General features: G+C 40.4%; 1 protein-coding gene across 1 annotated transcript; it reads left to right on the forward strand.

Moving 5' to 3' along the window:
• Positions 1-10,311: 10,311 nt before the first annotated feature.
• On the forward strand, positions 10,312-11,445 carry LOC308343678 (alpha-parvin-like; the record flags this gene model as incomplete). Its single annotated transcript, XM_080804816.1, is given in 2 exon segments — positions 10,312-11,190; positions 11,194-11,445. Coding segments are annotated over 2 exon segments (1,116 nt in total). The 5' UTR covers positions 10,312-10,326.
• Between the last annotated feature and the right edge of the window lie 9,406 nt (positions 11,446-20,851).

Below are 20,851 nucleotides of genomic sequence, written 5' to 3' on the forward strand. Positions count from 1 at the left end.
CCAGGGAGACCAGGGAGACGGGAGTGATTGAGCACTTTTCTATGAGGGCGCAATGAGGAGTGGGGCCCCGAGCTCTCGGCTCCTCTGGGCCGGATATTGGGAGGCCGCTATTTTCATTCCCATCCTCCAGAGCTCTATGGAAAGCATTCAGAGAACAAAATCTCCCAAAAGCGAACCCGAGCAGATTACTTAGCCCGGCCCCTGGCAAGGGCAGCACAATTCCGCCTTGGGCAAAGACATTTGAGAATCACAGGCAACAGCCCCCAAGCCCAGAAGATCAGCAAGAACATCCAACCAAGACCAAGCTCACTGATGAAGAACACTGGAATTCCATAGGAGGGGAAAGCAAAGCATGGAATTCATGGCTTTCTCCCCATGATCTTTACTCTTGCAAAGTTAATTAAATTTTTTAAATTTTATTTTTTTCTTATTTTAATTTTTTCAACTTTTCCTCTTTCCTTTTTTGACTTTGTTTAACTAGTTTATCTTAACAATACCATTCTTAAAAAAATCTTTTTAAACCTTCATTATTATAGCCATATTTTATCCTTCATTGTATGTAACTTAATTTTTTGTGTACATATAGGGTTTTTTCTTCTACAAATTTTTGGGATACAATTTCTTCTAATAGATCAAAATACACCCTAAATCTAGCACAGGTCTTTGTTCTAGTCTCCAGCCTGAGCAAATTCTTTCCACTTTCTTTTTCCAACCAACTTATCAACTCCCTTTTTTAGAATTTTTTTTTTTAATTTTCATCTTTACAGTCATATTCCATCTCTTCATCGTGTTTGCCTTTATTTTTGTATATATATAAGTTTTTCTTTCTTTAAAGTTTTGGGAGGTAGTTTCTTCTAACAGACCAAAATATACCCAAAATCAAGTGGGTGGCTCTGTTCTATTCACCAGTCTAATACATATATATATATATATATATATATATATATATATATATTTTAATGTTTAAAAAATTTTTTTTTAAATTTCTTTTTACCCCCTTTCTTCTTCCTCTGATTTTGGGTCTCTTCTGGTTTGGTTAGTATACATTTCTCTGGGGTCTTTGCCACCCTTTTAGTATTTTATTCTCTCATTCATATATTCTTATCTGGATAAAATGACAGGCTGAAAAACTCACCACAAAAAAAGAACAAGGGGCAGTACCGAAGGCTAGGGACCTAATCAATATGGACATTGGTAATATGTCAGATCTAGAGTTCAGAATGATTATTCTCAAGATGCTAGCTGGGCTGGAAAATTGGGATTCCAGAAGAAGAAGAAAGACAGAGGGGGACAGAAGGTATAGTGGAGTGAATTATTGTAGAGAATTTCCCTAATATGGCAAAGGGAACAAGCATCAAAATCCAGGAGGCACAGAGAACACCCCCCTCAAAATCAATAAAAATAGGTCCACATCCCGTCATCTAATAGTAAAACTTACAAGTCTTAGTGACAAAGAGAAAATCCTGAAAGCAGCCCGGGACAAAAGTCTGTAACATACAATGGTAAAAATATTAGATTGGCAGCAGACTTGTCCACAGAGACCTGGCAGGTCAGAAAGAACTGGCATGATATATTCAGAGCACTAATTGAGAAAAACATGCAGCCAAGAATACTATATCCACCCAGGCTATCATTGAAAATAGAAGGAGAGAGAAAGTTTCCAGGACAAACAAAACTAAAAGAATTTGTAACACCGAACCACCCCTACAGGAAATATTGAAAGGGGTCCTCTAAGCAAAGAGAGAGCCTAAAAGTAGTAGACCAGGAAGGAACAGAGACAATATACAGTAACAGTCACCTTACAGGCAATACAATGGCACTAAATTAATATCTTTCAATAGTTACCCTGAGTGTAAATGGGCTAAATGCCCCAATCAAAAGACACAGGGTATCAGAATGGATAAAAAAACAAGACCAGGCCACCTGGGTGGCTCAGTGGGTTAAGCCTCTGCCTTCGGCTCAAGTCATGATCCCAGGGTCCTAGGATTGAGGCCTGCTTCAGGCTCTGTGCTCAGCAGGGAGCCTGCTTCCTCCTCTCTCTCTGCCTGCCTCTCTGCCTACTTGTGATCTCTTTCTCTCTGTTAAATAAATAAATTTTAAAAATCTTAAAAACCAAACCAACCAAACAAACAAGATCCATCGATATGCTGTTGTAAGAGACTCACTTTAGACCCAAAGACACCTCCAGATTTAAAGTGAGGGGGTGGAAAACTACTTACCAAGCTAATGGACATCAAAAGAAAGCTGGGGTGGCAATCCTTATATCAGACAAATTAGATTTTAAACCAAAGACTATAATAAGAGATGAGGAAGGACACTATATAATATGTAAAGGGTCTATCCAACAAGAAGATCTAACAATTTTAAATATCTATGCCCCTAACATGGGAGCAGCCAATTACATAAACCAACTGATAACAAAATCAAAGAAACACATCTATAATAATACAATAATAGTAGGGGACTTTAACACTACCCTCACTGAAATGGACAGATCATCCAAGCAAAAGATCAATGAGGAAACAGACTTTAAATGACACATTGGACCAGATGGACATTACAGATATATTCAGAACATTCCATCCCAAAGCAACAGAATAACGTTCTTCTCTAGTGCACATGGAACTTTCTCCAGAATAGATCAAATCCTGGGTCACAAATTGGGTCTCAACCGGTACCAAAATATTGGGATCATTCCCTGCATATTTTTTGGATCACAGTGTTTTGAAACTAGCACTCAATCACAAGAGGAAAGTTGGAAAGAACTCAAATATATGGAGGCTAAAGAGCATCTTACCAAAGAATGAATGGGTCAACCAGAAAATTAAAGAAGAATGTAAAAAAAATTCATTAAGAACAAATGAAAATGAAAACACAATTCAAAATCTTTGGGACACAGCAAAGGTGGACCTAAAAGGAAAGTATATAGCAACACAAACCTTTCTTAAGAAACAAGAAAGGTCTCAAAACCTAACTCTACACCTAAGGGAGTGGGAGACAGAAGAGCAAATGAAGCCTAAAGCCAGCAGGAGAAGAGAAATAATAAAGATCAGAGCAGAAATCAATGAAATAAAAACCAAAAGAACAGTAGGATAGATCAACAAAACTAGGAGCTAGTTCTTTGAAAGAATTAATAAGATTGATAAATCCCAGGCCAGACTTATTAAAAAGAAAAGAGAAAGGACCCAAATCAATAAAATTATGAGAGAGATCACAACGAACACCAAAGAAATACAAACAATTGTAAGAACATATTATGAGCAACTCTACACCAGCAAATTTGACAATTTGGAAGAAATGGATGCATTCCTAGAGACATATAAACCACTAAAACTGAACAAGGAAGAAGCAGAAAACCTGAACAGATTCTGAAGCAGTCATCAAATTCTCCCAACAAACAAGAGCTCAGGGCCAGATGGCTTCCCAGGGGAACTTAAAGAAGAATTAGTACCTATTCTCCTGAAACTGTTCCAAAAAATAGAAATGGAAGGAAAACTTCCAAACTTGTTTTATGAGGCCAGCATTACCTTGATCCCAAAACCAGACAAAGACCCCATCAAAAAAGAGAATTACAGACTAATATCCCTGATTGACATGGATGCGAAAATTCTTACCAAAATACTAGCCAATAGGATCCAACAGTACATTAAAAGGATTATTCACCACAACCAAGTGGGATTTATTCCTGGGCTGCAAGTTTGGTTCAACATCTGCAAATCAATCAATGTGATATAATATATTAGTAAAAGGAAGAACAAGAACCATATGATATTCTCAATAGATGCAGAAAAAGCATTTGAAAATGTACAGCATCCTTTCTTGATCACAACTCTTCAGAGTGTAGGCATAGAGAGTACATACCTCAATATCATAAAACCCATCTATGAAAAGCCCACAGCGAATATCATTCTCAATGGGAAAAACTGAGAGCTTTCCCCCCAAGTCAGGAACATGGCAAGGATGTCCACCATCACCACTGCTATTCAACACAGTACTAGAAGTCCTAGCCTCAGCAATCAGACAACAAAAATAAATTAAAGACATCCAAATTGGCAAAGAAAAAGTCAAAGTCTCAGTTTGCAGATGATATGATACTTTATGTGGAAAACCCAAAAGACTCCACTCCAAATCTGCTATAACTCATACAGGAATTCAGTAAAGTGTCAGGATATAAAATCATTGCACAGAAATCAGTTGCATTTCTATACACCAACAAGAAGACAGAAGAGAGAGAAATTAAGGAGTCAATCCCATTTACAATTGCACCCAAAACCATAAGATACCCTGAAATAAACCTAACCGAAGAGGCAAAGAATCTGTACTCAGAAAACTATAAAGTACTCATGAAAGAAGTTGAGGAAGACACAAAGAAATGGAAAAATGTTCCATACTCATGGATTGGAAGAACAAATATTGTGAAAATGTCTATGCTACCTAAAGCAATCTACACGTTTAATGCAATCCCTATCAAAATACCATCCACTTTTTCCCCCCAAAGAAATGGAATGAATAATCCTAAAATTTATATGGAACCAGAAAAGACTTCGAATAGCCAGAGGAATGTTGAAAAAGAAAGCCAAAGTTGGTGGCTTCACAATTCCGGACTTCAAGCTCTATTACAAAGCTGTCATCATCAAGACAGTATAGTACTGGCACAAAAACAGACACATAGATCAATGGAACAGAATAGAGAACCCAGAAAAAGGCCCTCAACTCTATGGTCAACTAATCTTCGACAAAGCAGGAAAGAATATCCAATGGGGAAAAAAGATACTGTCTTCAACAAATGGTGTTGGGAAAATTGGACGGCCACATGCTGAAAAATGAAACTGGACCATTTCCTTACACCACACACAAAAATTGAGTCAAAATGGGTGAAAGACCTCCATGTGAGAAAAGAATTCATCAAAATCCTTGAGGAGAACACAGGCAGCAACCTCTTCGACCTCAGCCACAGCAACGTCTTCCTAGGAACATCGCCAAAGGCAAGGCAAAAATGAACTACTGGGACTTCATCAAGGTCAAAAGCTTTTGCACGGCAAAGGAAACAGTTAACAAAACCAAAAGACAACTAAGAGAATGGGGGAAGATATTTGCAAACGGCATATAAGATAAAGGGCTAATATCCAAAATCTATAAAGAACTTATCAAACTCAACACCCAAAGAACAAATAATCCAATCAAGAAATGGGCAGAGGACACGAACAGACATTTCTGCAAAGAAGACATCCAGATGGCCAACAGACACATGAAAAAGTGCTCCACATCACTTGGCATCAGGGAAATACAAATCAAAACCACAATGAGATACGAGTCAGAATGGCTAAAATTAACAAGTCAGGAAACGACAGATGCTGGCAAGGATGTGGAGAAAGGGGAACCCTCCTACACTGTTGGTGGGAATGCAAGCTGGTGCAGCCACTCTGGAAAACAGCATGGAGGTTCCTCAAAAAGTTGAAAATAGAGCTACCCTAAGACTTAGCAATTGCACAACTGGGTATTTCCCCTAAAGATACAAATGTACTGATCAGAAGGGGCACATGCACCTGAATGTCTATAGCAGCAATATCCACAATAGCCAAACTATGGAAAGAACCTAGATGTCCATCAACAGATGAATGGATAAAGAAGATGTGGTATATATATACAATGGAATACTATGCAGCCATCAAAAGAAATGAAATCTTGACATTTGCAATGACGTGGATGGAACTAGAGGGTATTATGTTGAGCGAAATAAGTCAATCGGGGAAAGACTATTATGATATGATCTCTCTGATATGAGGAATTTGAGAGGCAAAGTGGAGGGTTTGGGGGCTAGGGAAGGAGAAAATGAAACAAGATGGGATCAGGAAGAAACAAACCATAAGAGACTCTTAATCTCACAAAACAAACTGAGGGTTGCTGGGGGGAGGCGAGTAGGGAGAGGGTGGTTGGGTTATGGACATTGGGGAGGGTATGTGCTATGGTGAGTGCTGTGAAGTGTGTAAGCCTGACAATTCACAGACCTGTACCCCTGCGGCAAATAATACATTACATGTTAATTTAAAAAAAAATAAAAATAATTAAAAATAAAATTAAAGGGTTGCCTGGGTGGCTCAGTGGGTTAAAGCCTCTGCCTTTGGCTCAGGTCATGGTCTCAGGGTCCTGGGATTGAGCCCCACATCGGGCTCTCTGCTAGGCGGGGAGCCTGCTTCCTCCTCTCTCTCTCTGCCTGCCTCTCTGCGTCTTGTGATCTCTCTCTCTCTGTCAAATAAATAAGTAAAATCTTTTAAAAAAATAAAAAAATAAAATTAAAAAATGTATGTTACCAATTTGGAAAAAAGTAGATAAAATAAATTTTAAAAATTTCACCCTAATGTAAAATGATTTCTCCCTTTACATTGATAAAAGCCAAGGCAATTTCCATACTAAGAGTTGGTAAGGAAAAACAAAGCAATATGGAAAATACCAAAAATTTCTGTAAAGAAAGAGAAAAGTTTGAAGCAACTATTGGTTGTAAAAATAAAATCCCCATTAAATCAATTACAAAACAGAAAGAAAACCAGAAATTTTCTATCATAACCTGAAAGACCAAAAGAATGTGATGTATCCCTTTGACCAACCAGCGGCAAGGGTTTCTTTCACAAATTTATTAGACAACTTTTAGAAATATAGGTGAAGGGGCGCCTGGGTGGCTCAGTGGGTTGAAGCCTCTCGGCAGGGAGCCTGCTTCCCTTCCTCTCTCTCTGCCTGCCTCTATGCCTACTTGTGATCTCTGTCTGTCAAATAAATAAATAAAATCTTTAAAAAAAAAAAAAGAAATATAGGTGAAGATAAGGGAACATAGACTGACCTTTTATCAGGGGATATCAGAGTAACCTGGAGACAGAGCTCACTTTGTGGAAAAGTGGCAGCTCAAAATGGAAGTGACAAGGGCACTAACTAAGGTTTACGTGGCACACAGAGGCAGGCAATGGTGACCTTTGTATGGAAAAGGACAGGAGAGTCAGGTAGTCCAAAGAAAGAGGAGGGGGCAAGGAAGAGACAAGGCTCTTGGGAGCCGGAATGTTTACAAGTGAGTTTAAAAAGGCGTGTGAAACTTTAAAATCAGCTGTATTTGACTATAGCAGAGGGGCTCAAAAACAAGAGAAGGGCAGGGAGAGTTACCCAAAGTAAAAGCAACATGTGCTGCTTTTTAAAAAGGCTCTTTTTTTTCTTTCCTTGGTACCCCTGACCCCCATTTCCAGAGAGGCAGTAAGGTGCCAACTACAAGAGGTGTTTGGGTCAGCCCTCCACACTCCCAAGATATAATACTTTGAACTTCTTGTCTGTCAGGTTTTTTTCCTCTTAATAAGCTCTCTCTCTCTCTTTAAATTAAAAAGTAACACAGTTTCATTGTAGAAAATTTGGGAAACACAGAACTTTAAGGAGAAACCAAAAATCACTGACAAGATGACCATGGTAGCATTTCAGTATAGGACAACTTCTAATAGGTTGAGAACAGCCCAACAAGAGCAGGTCAGAGGTTCTCCCTCCCTAAGAACCCAGATGGTGTTTATTATTGGAGATCTGTCATTTTTATTTTCCTGGGGCATCTTCCCACCAGAAGTTCCATGAAGGTGGAGATTTTGTTTGTGTTGTTCACTGCCATATCCTGGTGCCTGCCACATAATAGACACTCCAGAAATATTTACTGAATTAGCTATTTTTTTCACATTTACTTACAAAGATTAGCTGCTACTTTTTATTTCCCCCCATAATTAAAACATTTTAATTCTTCTTCATGTCCTATTTCATGACTGTTCTTATTTATCAGAACAATGTAGTCATTTAATAAAAAATGTCTATTGAAACAAGGAAAATGTCAAATGTAGACAAAATCTTTATGATTTATATTAACACCACACTGCATTTCTTCTGTGATGCCTTCTTGTGCATTCTCCTGAATATTTGAAAAAAAAATTCCTTCCATTTCTTATGTTAATCTCTTGCTCACATAGCTTATCAAAGAGAACCTGAAAATCAGTTTAGCTCTAGGGCACTGCAGCTCATTTCTCCTTAAAAACCATGATTTCTTTTTTAAATTTAAGTTGGGCTACTAATTATTTTCCCCCAAATTCAGGATTTGCCTTTGATTAGTGAAAAATGATCCAGGAGATCTCAGGATGCTTAGAAGTCCAGTGAGGGAAGTAAAGAACATTGAATATCTTTGCAATAAAAATTTTCAGGGAGGGGAGATGGAATTACTTAAGCTTGAAATATGTCCAAAATTCTGTAATCAATATTCCCACTCTTGGAATTAAAACAAGGCCCTTGGAATCTTCCATAATCAGAGATAGCCAGGGCCCTTCAAACATCCCAAACCAGCCAAGGCCTTGGGGAGTATAAACATAGTTATTTTGGTGGGGGGGAATACCACATAGTTAAGGATGTTTTATTGGTTCATATAACTGGGAAGTCTAGAGGTAGAACTAATGGGTGAGGCTGAGTCCAGGGGCTTTGGTAATGTCAGGGTTCTCTCAGCACCCATGTGATCAAATCCCAGAGAACCAGGTAGTCCTGCTTGGATCATGTACCCTATTCTGGATCATTAATAATGACCAAAGGAGAAGATATTTCCATTGGCAGGACATGGTCAATGCCTGGGCCACATACTCATCCATATAAAGAGGGAATTGGGATCAACCTCACTCAAACCAAGTGAAGTAGATTCTCCACAAGGTGCATTCTGTTACCACATGGAGTGGCAAAGGGAATTGGTGACCATATGGAAGTTTATCTGAGCTCTGTGTTCCTGGAACACAAACCCCTCAAACACAAATCCACTCATTCTTTGTGTTCCAAGAAATGGCTTCCGGAAGAGAACCACCCTTGCGCACATGATTTAGATAAGACTTGTGACCACCTTGTCTACCTATGACAAGGCAAGACACAGGTACTATAAATTTCCATTCTGTCTCACAAATGATTAGCTAAACTGTTTACCCCACTGACCAAGCTGGACAAATGGCCACTAACTTAACTTGAGTAAACTTTAGTCAGGTTCTTCTCCTTCCCCCTAAATTTGGTCCCTGAACTTGGTCTACCTTAGACCTGCCTGACTTCTAAGAAGCTTGCCAGTCTTAAGGTCTATGATTAGAGCACTCCACTATTGCAACAGCCCCCTTCCCTTCGCTGCAGTAATCCTGAACAAAGTCTCTCCTGACCTCACTCCAGGTTTGTTTTTCACTTGAAATTGTCCAGACAGAACAGATGTTTACCACAAACACTCTGCTGTCCAATCTTTAAGGGGATAAAAACTAATGATGCCAACCCTTCCTATCCTCAGCTTTGAACCAACAGAGAAGTAGAAAGAGAAGCCAGAACCAGGCAGGTAAGAATTCAAAATGTCAGCTTCATCAAGAGATGGATGGAGAAAGAAAATGTGGCAAATGCAACAATGGAATATTATTCAGCATGAAAAAGGAAGGAAACTGAAACATGCTACCACATGAATGAACCCTGAAGATATGCTAAGTGAAATGAGGCAATCACAAAAAAGATAAATACTGTCTGATTCCACTTCTCTGAGCTACCTAGAGTAATCACATTCAGAGAAACAGAAAGTAGAACAGTGGTTGCCAAGAGCTGGGAGAAAGGGGAAATGGAGTTGTTGATTAACACAGTGTCAGTTTGAAAGACAAAAAAAAAATTGTGGAGATTCTTTGCATAACAACGTGAATATCCTTTTTTTTTTTAAAAGATTTTATTTATTTATTTGACAGAGAGAGAGAGATCACAAGTAAGCAGAGAGGCAGGCAGAGAGGGGGAAGCAGGCTCCATGCTGAGCAGAGAGCCCGAAGCAGGGCTCCATCCCAGGACCCTGATATCATGACCTGAGCCGAAGGCAGAGGCCCAACCCACTGAGCCACCCAGGCTCCCCAACAATGTGAATATCTTTAACAATACTGAATTGTATACTTAGACATGGTTTAGATGGTAAATTTTATGTTCTGTGCTTTTTTTTAAAAAAGATTTTATTCATTTATTTGATAGAGACACAGAGAAAGAGGGAACACAAGCAGGGGGAGTGGGAGAAAGGGAAGCAGACTCCCGCAGAGCAGGGAGCCCAGTGTGGGGCTCCATCCTAGGAATGACCTGAGCCAAAGGCAGATGCCTAATGACTGAGCTACTCATGCACCCTGTTCTGTGCCTTTTACCATAATAAAAAATAATTTTTACAAAAGTCAGCTTCTTAACTAATAAAGCTGCTAGGAGACTCTGATATGGATCTGTGGTCAAATTATCTTCCTAACACTTTGCAGAATTAAAATAAACTTCTCGGCGGCTGCCTGCTCCGCCGCCATGGCCACGTCCCCGCAGAAGTCACCCTCCGTCCCCAAGTCCCCCACTCCCAAGTCACCCCCGTCCCGGAAGAAAGATGACTCCTTCTTGGGGAAACTCGGAGGGATGCTGGCCTTGGGGAAGAAAGCCAAGGAGGTATTGGAACTTCAGGAGGAAGGCATGAACGCCATCAACCTGCCCCTCAGCCCGATCCCCTTCGAGCTGGACCCGGAGGACACCATGCTGGAGGAGAATGAAGTGCGAACAACGGTGGACCCAAACTCCCGCAGCAGCCCCAAACTGCAAGAACTGATGCAGGTATTAATTGACTGGATTAATGACATATTCGTTGGAGAAAGAATCATCGTGAAAGATCTGGCTGAAGATTTATATGATGGACAAGTCCTGCAGAAGCTCTTTGAGAAGCTTGAGAGCGAGAAGCTGAATGTTGCCGAAGTCACCCAGTCCGAGATAGCTCAGAAGCAAAAGCTGCAGACTATCCTGGAGAAGATCAATGAAACCCTGAAGCTTCCTCCCAGGAGCATCAAGTGGAACGTGGACTCTGTTCATGCCAAAAGCCTGGTGGCCATCTTGCATCTGCTGGTTGCTCTGTCCCAGTATTTCCGGGCACCAATCCGACTCCCAGATCATGTCTCCATCCAAGTGGTCATGGTCCAGAAACGAGAAGGAATCCTCCAGTCTCAGCAAATCCAAGAGGAAATAACTGGTAACACAGAGGCACTCTCCGGAAGGCATGAACATGATGCCTTTGACACCTTGTTTGACCACGCACCAGACAAACTCAATGTAGTGAAAAAGACACTCAACACTTTTGTGAACAAGCACCTGAATAAACTGAACCTGGAGGTCACAGAACTGGAGACCTAGTTTGCAGATGGGGTGTACCTGGTGCTGCTCATGGGGCTCCTGGAGGACTATTTTGTGCCCCTGCACAGCTTCTTCCTGACCCTGGACAGCTTTGAGCAGAAGGTCTTGAACGTCTCCTTTGCCTTTGAGCTCATGCAAGACGGAGGATTGGAAAAGCCAAAGCCCCGGCCAGAAGACATTGTCAACTGTGACCTGAAGTCCACACTTCGAGTGTTGTACAATCTCTTCACCAAGTACCGGAATGTGGAATGAGGGGCACGCCGGTCCCCCTCCCCAGCCACCTTCGCCTGCTTGTTCCTGTGTCCAGCTCTGTGCTCTCCCATTAGTCCAGCTCCCACCCAGGGATAGCAGGGCTGAAGTTAGGAAGGGAAGGGTCGGTAACTCAGTGGGCTGACTCACACCTCCCAGACGCTGGGGACTGACTGGCCATTGTCCCCATCCTGGGCCCAGTCTGGATTTCCTCAGTGTGATTTGGGAACCAGTTTAGGCACAAGAGACTCCCCTCAGAAGATGAAAATAAAGGCAATAGTTATGATTTAATGGTCACAAACTATGTGCTGGGCACCATGCTAAGTGCTCCGACATACTCATGATTCCCACTGAAGCAAATATTATCATCCCCTTTGACAGACAAGGAAACTGAGGCTCAGAGAGGTTCAGTGACTTGCCAGAGCCTGGCATTTGTTTTTCTTCCTTGAAAGTGTTTGTTAATAACTGGCCCATCACAGTACGCTGCACGCCCTGTAGTTGGGGGAGGGGATGTGCAACTGCGTGCTCAACGATGGAAGCGCCCCCGCCTCCCTCCCCCATCTCACCACTAGGCAGGCTGGGTCAGGGCTCAGTGATTCACACTGGCATCGGCTAATCCAATTTAACTCAATTAATTGTGTGTGTGTGTGGCAGGAGTCATGTCCCTCAACTACTTTGTACAAATGAAAATTACTCTTAATTCCTTCAGATTGGTAATAACCCCATACTCTGGTTTCAGGGTGACATTTGGGAAGAATTCTGTTTAAAATTAATGGAGTGGTGCATTCTGCAGCCTTTTTGCTTGATTGCATGTAATGGAAGTGCCCTATATTTTCCTGCAAAATAAGTACTCAATTCATTATCGTTAGGCAAATGTACAATATACTCAGGCACCACAGAGAGCTGGGCGCAGGCCCATGTGAGCAGGGCTTAGGAAGTAGGGCTCTTCAACAGGGACCCTTGAACTTTAAAGAAAGGAACTCCTTTTGCCTTCTAATTGATCATTTAGACCATTTCTGGCTAAGTCTGCCCACATAGCAGTTACCGGCTAATTCAGGCGAGGAAAAATGTAAGTCATTTAGACCCAAGCTGAGCAGTCCCCTTGCATGGGTTTCCTCGTGGGTTTGCTATTACTTGTGTCCCCTCTCCGTGAACCTAACTTTGAAATACAGGACTCTCCTTGTCCCAGGCTGCTGCGTTCTGTAGGCATAGGAAAGGGGCTGAAGTGGGAGTGACCAGAAGGACAGGAAATGTGGGGAAGCATTTGCACACTTGACGTAGGGGGGGAATACCCCCACGTAGAGGGATGGGGCTTATGGTACTTAACATCTGCCCTTAAATTGACTAAGGCCTTGGGGTAAATAAAAACTCATTCTACTGTTACGTCTTCATTATAGAATTTTCCTAAATATGCCAGATGGACCCCAGCCTGGATACCCACCCAAAGTCTGTGCCTGTTTTGTCACTATTTTCAGCTCATTGCCCAAAGCCCACCTCTAGTTTGAGGAATTAATTTTGATCTCTGTCTCCATCACCACCCCCTGCCCCGAGTTAGGCCTCCCATATTGTCCAAAACATTTCCTTCCAGCTTCAAAACATTTCTTGCTCTGTCTACCTGCCATAACTCAGAACCCATAAAATCTAGATACACCACATACTTCTGTGGATATTTTGCTCTAGGAAATAATTATTACTCAGCATAAAAAGCTTTTAAGAGAGAAAGATAATACATTCTTTGGTGCCAATTTATGTAAAAGAATACAATTCTTTTCACATGATTAACGAAATACTGCATTTTTCATTAGGACACACTAAATAGTGTAATATTTCTGTTTGTGCTCATTTAAATTCCTGATAACAAATCAAGATAAACCATTGCTTTGTCTCCTTGAGCAGTCCGAAAGCGGGACGAAATAAGAGGAATGCATTCATTTAAACATGCTTTGCTGTACAAAAACAAAAAAACAAAAAAAAACTTCTCAAACTTCAGACCTCCTTGCAGGACAGGACTTACTGTAGTAAGGTTAATTCAAGGTCAGTCTTTAAGGATAGGCCCCTCTGAAAGAAGGGCCCAGTGACACATTAACACTTCGCCTCTCTCAGTCTCACCAAAGAAGGTGCTTTTTCCCAAGGTGAGAGTGAGCAAGGAGGAGAGAGGCCTATAGTCCCCCCTCAAGTTATCCCCACTGGGAAGTGAAGAGATTTCAGAGGATAATCATTTACTCCTAACCAGTCTGTTAAAAGAAAAACACAGTAGAATATAGCTGGGAAAGAATATGAAAAACAGCAAAACTTTTCATAGCTTTGTTACTCGGATAACAAGATTTGGAGTGGTCTCTTTTCTCAAAACAATTTTATTGGTGTGCCTTTTTAAAAATACAATTTTGCTAACATTGGAAGTGCTACATTAATAATAATTTGATATGTTTAATTTATTAAGTGGCCACAAGGGGGAAAATAAAAAGGGTTATTAATGTACAGTTCTCATTTTATAATTATCTTAATTATTTTCTGGCTTTTTGTCATGTAAGTTTCATTAATTCTGTCAGTGAAGCTGAACAGTTTCAAATGCTTTTAATTGATATGAATTCCAAAACAATAGGATAATTTTGTATTGTAAAGTATACATCTGACTTACATGTTTTCATTTGAAAAAGAAAGACATTGCTGTAGGCACAAGAACTTCAAGGTCAGATATAAGTCAATTAAATATATTTGACTGGCTACACATTTTTTTTTTTAAATGTACAATTCAATTCTCTATAGGATTGAGACATCTCAGTCTTTCCAACATCTCTATGGAGAAGGTAGAGTAGATTTCATTTTTCTAGGTTATCAGATGAGAAAACAAGCTTATCATGTTAAATTCAGTGCTTGGGATTATGGGATTATATATCCACAGAGTGAAATAGCTGATTTAAAACTCCTTTCTTGGGCACCTGGGTGGCTCAGGGGGTTAAGCCTCTGCCTTCGGCTTGGGTCATGATCCCAGTGTCCTGGGATCAAGGCTTGCATGGGGCTCTCTGCTCAGCGGGGAGCCTGTTTCCCCGTCTCTCTTCCTGCCTCTCTGCCTACTTATGATCTCTCTCTCTCTGTCAAATAAATACAAATAAAATCTTAAAAAAAATAAAAATAAATAAAATTCCTTTCTTGGATACCTGGGTGGCTCAGTCAGTTAAGCGTCTGTCTTTAGCTCAGGGCATGACTCCAGGGTCCTGGGATCGTGTTCTGCATTGGGCTCCTTGCTCAACAGGGAGCCTGCTTCTCCCTCTGCCTGCCATTCCCTCTGCTTGTGCTCTTTTTCTCTCACAAATAAATAAATGAGATCTTAAGGGGAAAAAAAACCCAACTCCCCTCTGCTTCTGTGCTTTCCAGAGTACATTTAAATTAATCTGAGGTAAAAGGATCCTTAAAAGTTATGCGCAATCAGATTTTAAAGAGAAAAAACTTGCACTAAATGTAAATTATACCTCAATTTAAAAACTTACAAAACATAAAACAAGGTTGGTGAAAAATATTTCTCTGCAGGAACTTTAGAAAAATAAATGAGTACACTGAGAATCAGCTGTGATATGACACTTTGAATAAATAGTGCAGAGTGAAACACTTTGCATCTTTTGAAAAAAGATAGATACTGTTATGTCAAAAAAATGTATATCCTCTATCAACCGAAAGCACATTTGGTTTGAATAATTTCTACATCCTCGGAGACATTCTCTCTCTAAGGAATCAATCCATTTAGGAAATTACTTCCTAGAACTTGTACTAAAAAATGAAGAGGACTTATCTATCACATTTGCTTTGAGGGGAAAATGGTGTGCTTTAGATAAAACATTACAGTGACCAAAATACCGCCCATCTGTCAACTTTATATTCCTCTCATTTAGTTTCACGTCATGCACTTTGGCAGGATTCATGGGAGGAAAGCAGACAAGAACCTATTTTTACCATTGTTGAAAGCATGCCAGTTTGGCAAGGGTGTGGGACAATGGGCACTCTCATACACAGTAAGAGTATAAATTGGTTCCGCCTTTCTGGAAGGTAATTGGGCAGTATAAAGGATATCAAAATTTTAAATATGCATATCTTTCGGCCCAAAAATTCAACCTCTGGGAATTCATCCCAGTGAACGAACTGAACAAATATGTAAAGATATACATAAAGGGCACTCGTGAAGCATTGTTTACAATAAGGGTAAGTTAGAAACCACCTCAATCTTTTGTCACTGGTAGAGTGATTAAATACATTGTGATATATCAGTTCAGTGGAGTACTTTGTGGTACTTTAGGCCAATCATATATACTTGGGTTTATTACTAAGGAAAGGTTATAGAATAGCATGTATAGTCTGGGTTGTGAAAATTTTTCTACATATAGAGGAAAATGCCTGGAAGGATAAATAGCAAAATAATGTTATCTCTGGGCTGTGCAGTTTTGAGTAGTTTTTACTTTTTTATTCCCTTTATTTTTTGAAACTATATCATGAACCTGTATCATTTCTTTCTTTCTTTCTTTCTTTCTTTTTTTTTTAAGATTTTATATATTTGTCAGAGAGTGAAAGAGAGAGAGAACAAGCAGGGGAGGCGGCAGGCAGAGGGAGAAGCGGGCTCCCTGGAGAACCCTGGAATCATGACCTGAGCTGAAGGCAGATGCTCAGCTGACTGAGCCACCCAGGCGTCCTGAGCCTGTATCACTTCTTTAGGCCTAAAATACATGTGTTCTGGCTTGAAAAAAAGTTAAAACATGCCAACTTAAACAATTGTTTCAAGAGAAAGTACTTAAAATAGTATATCTGCTGAGGGATTAATATCCAGAATATTAATATCCAGAATATAATATCCAGAATATAATATCCAGAATATATAAAGAACTCCTACAATTCCACAACAAAAACACCCAACTAAAAAATGGGCAAAGGACTTGAGCAGACATTCCTCCAAGTATGATATGTAAGTGGACACAAGCACATGAAAAATGCTCAAAATCACAAATCATTAGGGGATATGCAATTCATAGCCACAATGAGATACTACTTCACACTAATCAGAATGACTATCATTAAAAAACAAACAAAAACAAAAAACAAACCCAGAAAATAACAAGTGGCAAAGCACGTGGAAAAATGGAACACTTCTGTTTCACTGGTGGGAACTGCTGCTGTGGAAAACAATACAGGCAGTGGTTTCTCAAAAAAATAAAACATAGACTTGCTATATAATTTGGCAATTCTACTTCCATGTAGATACCCCAAAGAACCAAAAGCTGGGACTTGAACAGATATTTGCACACTAAAGTTCATAGTCGTGTTAGTCACAATAGCCAAAAGGTGGAAACAACCCAAATGTTTGTAGACAAAATGATGGGATAATCAGAATGTCACACACACACACACACACACACACACATAATGAGATGTTATTCAGCCTTAAAAAGGAAAGAAATTCAAATACATGCTACAGTGTGGATGAATCATGAGGACATTATTCTCAATATTCCAAGCCAAACACAGAAGGGCAAATACTATATATTTCCACTTAGGTGAGCTATATATAGAGTCGTTAAATTCATAGAAAGTAAAACGCTGGCTGCCATAGGATATGGAGGGTGGAATAAGGAGTTGGTGTTTAATGGGTACAACGGTGATGGTTGTACAACAATGTGTATGTACTTAATGCCACTGAACTGTGTACTTAAAAATGGTGAAAATGGCAAAGTTTATGTTATAGATTATTTCACCACAATAAAAACATTTTATTTCCTACCTAGTGCTATTTCTGTTATAACTAAGAAAGATCCAACTTGTCAGAAAAATACCTGTAGACTTGGAAAACAGAAAACTCTTATTCATCTTAATTCATTTCCCTTAGCTAGACTTGGCCTACATTGAAAGGTATAAGTGACATTAATCCAAATTAATAGGGATTGAGTTAATCCTCTTCATTTCCCTCAATCCAATTAGGTTTATTTATATGTGACCCTTATTTCTTTAGCTTCTACCAAATACCTGAAAGACTGTGGTAATAACAGGCAGATGTTTACTCTGGACATGTCTGTTCTTTCAGCCCACCTGAAATAGGCTGGCCTGTCAGTGATTACAGCTCTTCAGGTTCTCAGGAATTATCTGGTTCTTACCAGTTTTTAATCCTCGTCAGGGACTGAGCTAGTTGGGGCCACAACTGCTGTGATCCCAGCCTGGGCCACTCTCTCAGGCATTTTCAACAACTTCAGCGCCTGGCCTCATAAGGAGCATGTACTCCTCTCTTCAATCTGACAATAAGCTTCTGGCCTTTTCAGAGACGGTCTCTTTAGAAGTGGGGGCAGCTTTCAACTCTGCTGATGGAAGAACCTTATCCTGGTGGGGAGGCTCTCCATTCCCAAGCCCCCTCCACTATTCCTCTCAGTGGCCATGGTGCCATGAAGGTGGGCAGACAGTGCTTGGGTTAGGACTGGGTGAGGGTGGAAGGGCAATGGTGTGAAGCGGGGCTGGATCACTACTGACCTGGGCTGGCGTGGGGAGAGCAGGAGTCTGAGAGCAGCCCGTGCTCAGTCAGGTCAGCCCTCGGCAGGTCAGCAGTGCCCTGCTTCCCCTGATGAGCCCCTGTGATGGTATCTTCCATTCTGTGACAATTTCCCTTCCAACCACCAACAGAAAAATAAAACAAAAACAAACACTGGCCCCCTCCTCTGTTTCACTAACACCCCTTTCTTACTTAAAATCACTGTCTTATCTAGAAAGAGAAAAGAAGGGTATTCTCTCTGTTGTTAAATGCAGGGGGGCCACATTGCCCTGGCCATATTTTTAATCTACAGCTCACTGTGGGTGGAGCCCAGGAGAACCTATGCAAACATGACTTCTGCCTTCCTGCCCTATACCTCCTCCTTCCTTGGGCAGATTCAAACACTGCTTGGATTCTCGAGGCCGGAGCTCACAGGCTCACAAGATTTTAGAGCTAAAAGACTTTGAAAAACAGCCAGTCTAGTTGCTTTAGCTGCTGATGAAGTTCAAGGACATTAAGTGATCTGGCCAAGAATGTGGCTATTTGGTATAGAAATCTTCCCCACTGAGTCGAGAGATAATTAAGATCTCTCACTTTTTGTTGTTTGTTTTCAATCACTGCTTTAAGTATTATGAAGGGAGAAGTGAGAAGAGGAAAAAGAATCACAAATTAGTCATTCTTTGTAGCTGTTCACAACTTGGATGCAAGGTTTTTGTGGTGAAGGAAGTTAGAATTCACGACTAAAATGAATAATTTTTAAAAAGTCGGTATTTGTTTAATATTCTCCCATTCTTAGTGATATTTCAAAGTTTATAGAATTTAGCACATAGCACAATTAGCTGCATAGATAGAATGGTTAAGAACTGCAGATAATATGGGGCACCTGGGTGGCTCAGTCAGTTGAGCGGCTGCCTTCGGGTCAGGTCATGATCCCATGGTTCTGGGATCGAGCCCCACTCCCTGCTCAGTGGAGAGCCTACTTCTCCCTCTCCCTCTGCCTGCTGCTCTGCCTACTTGTGTTATCTCTCTGTCAAATAAATATATAAAATCTTAAAAAAAAAAAAGACCTGTGGATAATACAACAAAACAGCCAGTTGAAACATAATTTAATTTCTGAAAATAATCAAAGTCACAAAGCCAGGCATGTATACACACATACGCACAGCATGTTTTCAAACTCAGCTTTGGAAGATTGGGTTCGAGTTACTTTTAGAAAAGGCCCTACTCTTTGTGACTGAGCCACTTATAATTAATTGGAATCATCTTTCTAACCATCTTTTACAGTTTATACCAAGACTTGCATGTCTGATGTTCTGCTGGTGGCTGCAGAATGAAGTTGGTGAGATGTGGAAGGTTTAGGATCTGCCCATCACGGTGGGACAGCAAGACAAACCATGGCTGCCAAGTGACTCCAGAAGTGATGACCACTGGGCTTTCCAAAAAGCAGGCTGAGCACAATTATAGGAAATTCAGGAGGTACTCACCACTCAGGACTCAGTCTAAAGGGTGATGTAGGGGCAAGGGTTAGAAGGACAGGGAAGCGTGTAAGTCTGGGGTAATTAAAGTATAGAGATCAATACAGAGTGGACCTTGCCACAGCCGGAGAGAGGGAAGAGATGGTAACATTACCATCTCTTTCATTATGGTAAATGATTACCATAATCATTTAGGGCTCTTCCTTGCAGACAGCGTTAAGTCCAGTTAAGAACATGAATACTTGGGGACTAATTAGCCCCAGGCATTATCATTAGGACATTAGTAATTAGAAGACGCCACATTTTCAGCACTCCTGCCTGCGTTTCATTTATCTCTCACACGCAGTGGGGGAGAGAGGGAGAGAGAGAGAGAGAGACAGAGGTTTATGCAAGGAACTGGCTTATGTGATAGTGAGGGCTAATTGGGCAAGTCCAGATACTGCAGGGCAAAACATCAGGAAGAGCAGCCTGGACTACTGACTTGCGTCAATAGGCAGCATTTCTTCTTCCTTTGGAAAAACCTCAGTACTGTTCTTAGGCCTTCCCACTGATTGGTTCAGGCTCACCCAGATTATGAAAGATAATCTCCTTTCCTTAAAGTCAAATAACTGTAGGTGTTTATCACGTCTACAAAATACTTATACAGCAACACCCAGATTACTGTTCGATTGAATAACTAGGTACTTTATAGCCTAGTCAAGCTGACAAATAAAACTGACCATTACACCAGTTCAGTATCATTGAGTTGCATTACACCATGCTTTCCAGAGGGACACAAATGCATTCCACTCATCTATATGATTATCATTCCTAAGATCTAAAAATGTGGGAGAGATAAAACCAAAAACGTATTGCCTGTCTTGAAGATTTACGAACCTGAAATCAACTGATACTGAGCCTTCTGGTGAAGACCTCAGCAGGACCAGTCATAGAAACTAGGTAGGGCAGACTTTAGGGTACACGGTACAGCCTCATAAAAAGAGGATGGACTTTGGAATAGACACACCTGGGTTTGAATTATAGCTTTACTATTCTGTAAATGCTGACTTTATGCAAACTGATATATGGGAAGAAATCCATTTCTTGAGGTATAATTTACAGAGGATATAATTTAAGTGTATATGTCCATGAGTTGTAAAAATTTACACACATGTGTAATCATATACATGATCAAGATATAGAAGAAGTTCCCTGTATTCCCGCACAGTCAGATGCCCCACTCACCAGCCTAAGGCAACCACTGACCTGTGTTCTGTCATGATTCATCAATTCATTCATTTTAAGCTAACGTTTATTGAGCATTTACTATGTGTCAGGCATAGTTCTGGGCACTGGGACATAGTAGTAAATAAAACAGATAAAAGTAGCTGCCATTATTAGAGGGAAACAGAAGGCAAACAAAAATATGTAAGAAAAATATAGGTAGGTCATATGGTGG

This window comes from Martes martes (assembly GCF_963455335.1).
Source record: "Martes martes genome assembly, chromosome: 5".
In the NCBI taxonomy this organism is placed as follows: Eukaryota; Metazoa; Chordata; class Mammalia; order Carnivora; family Mustelidae; genus Martes; species Martes martes.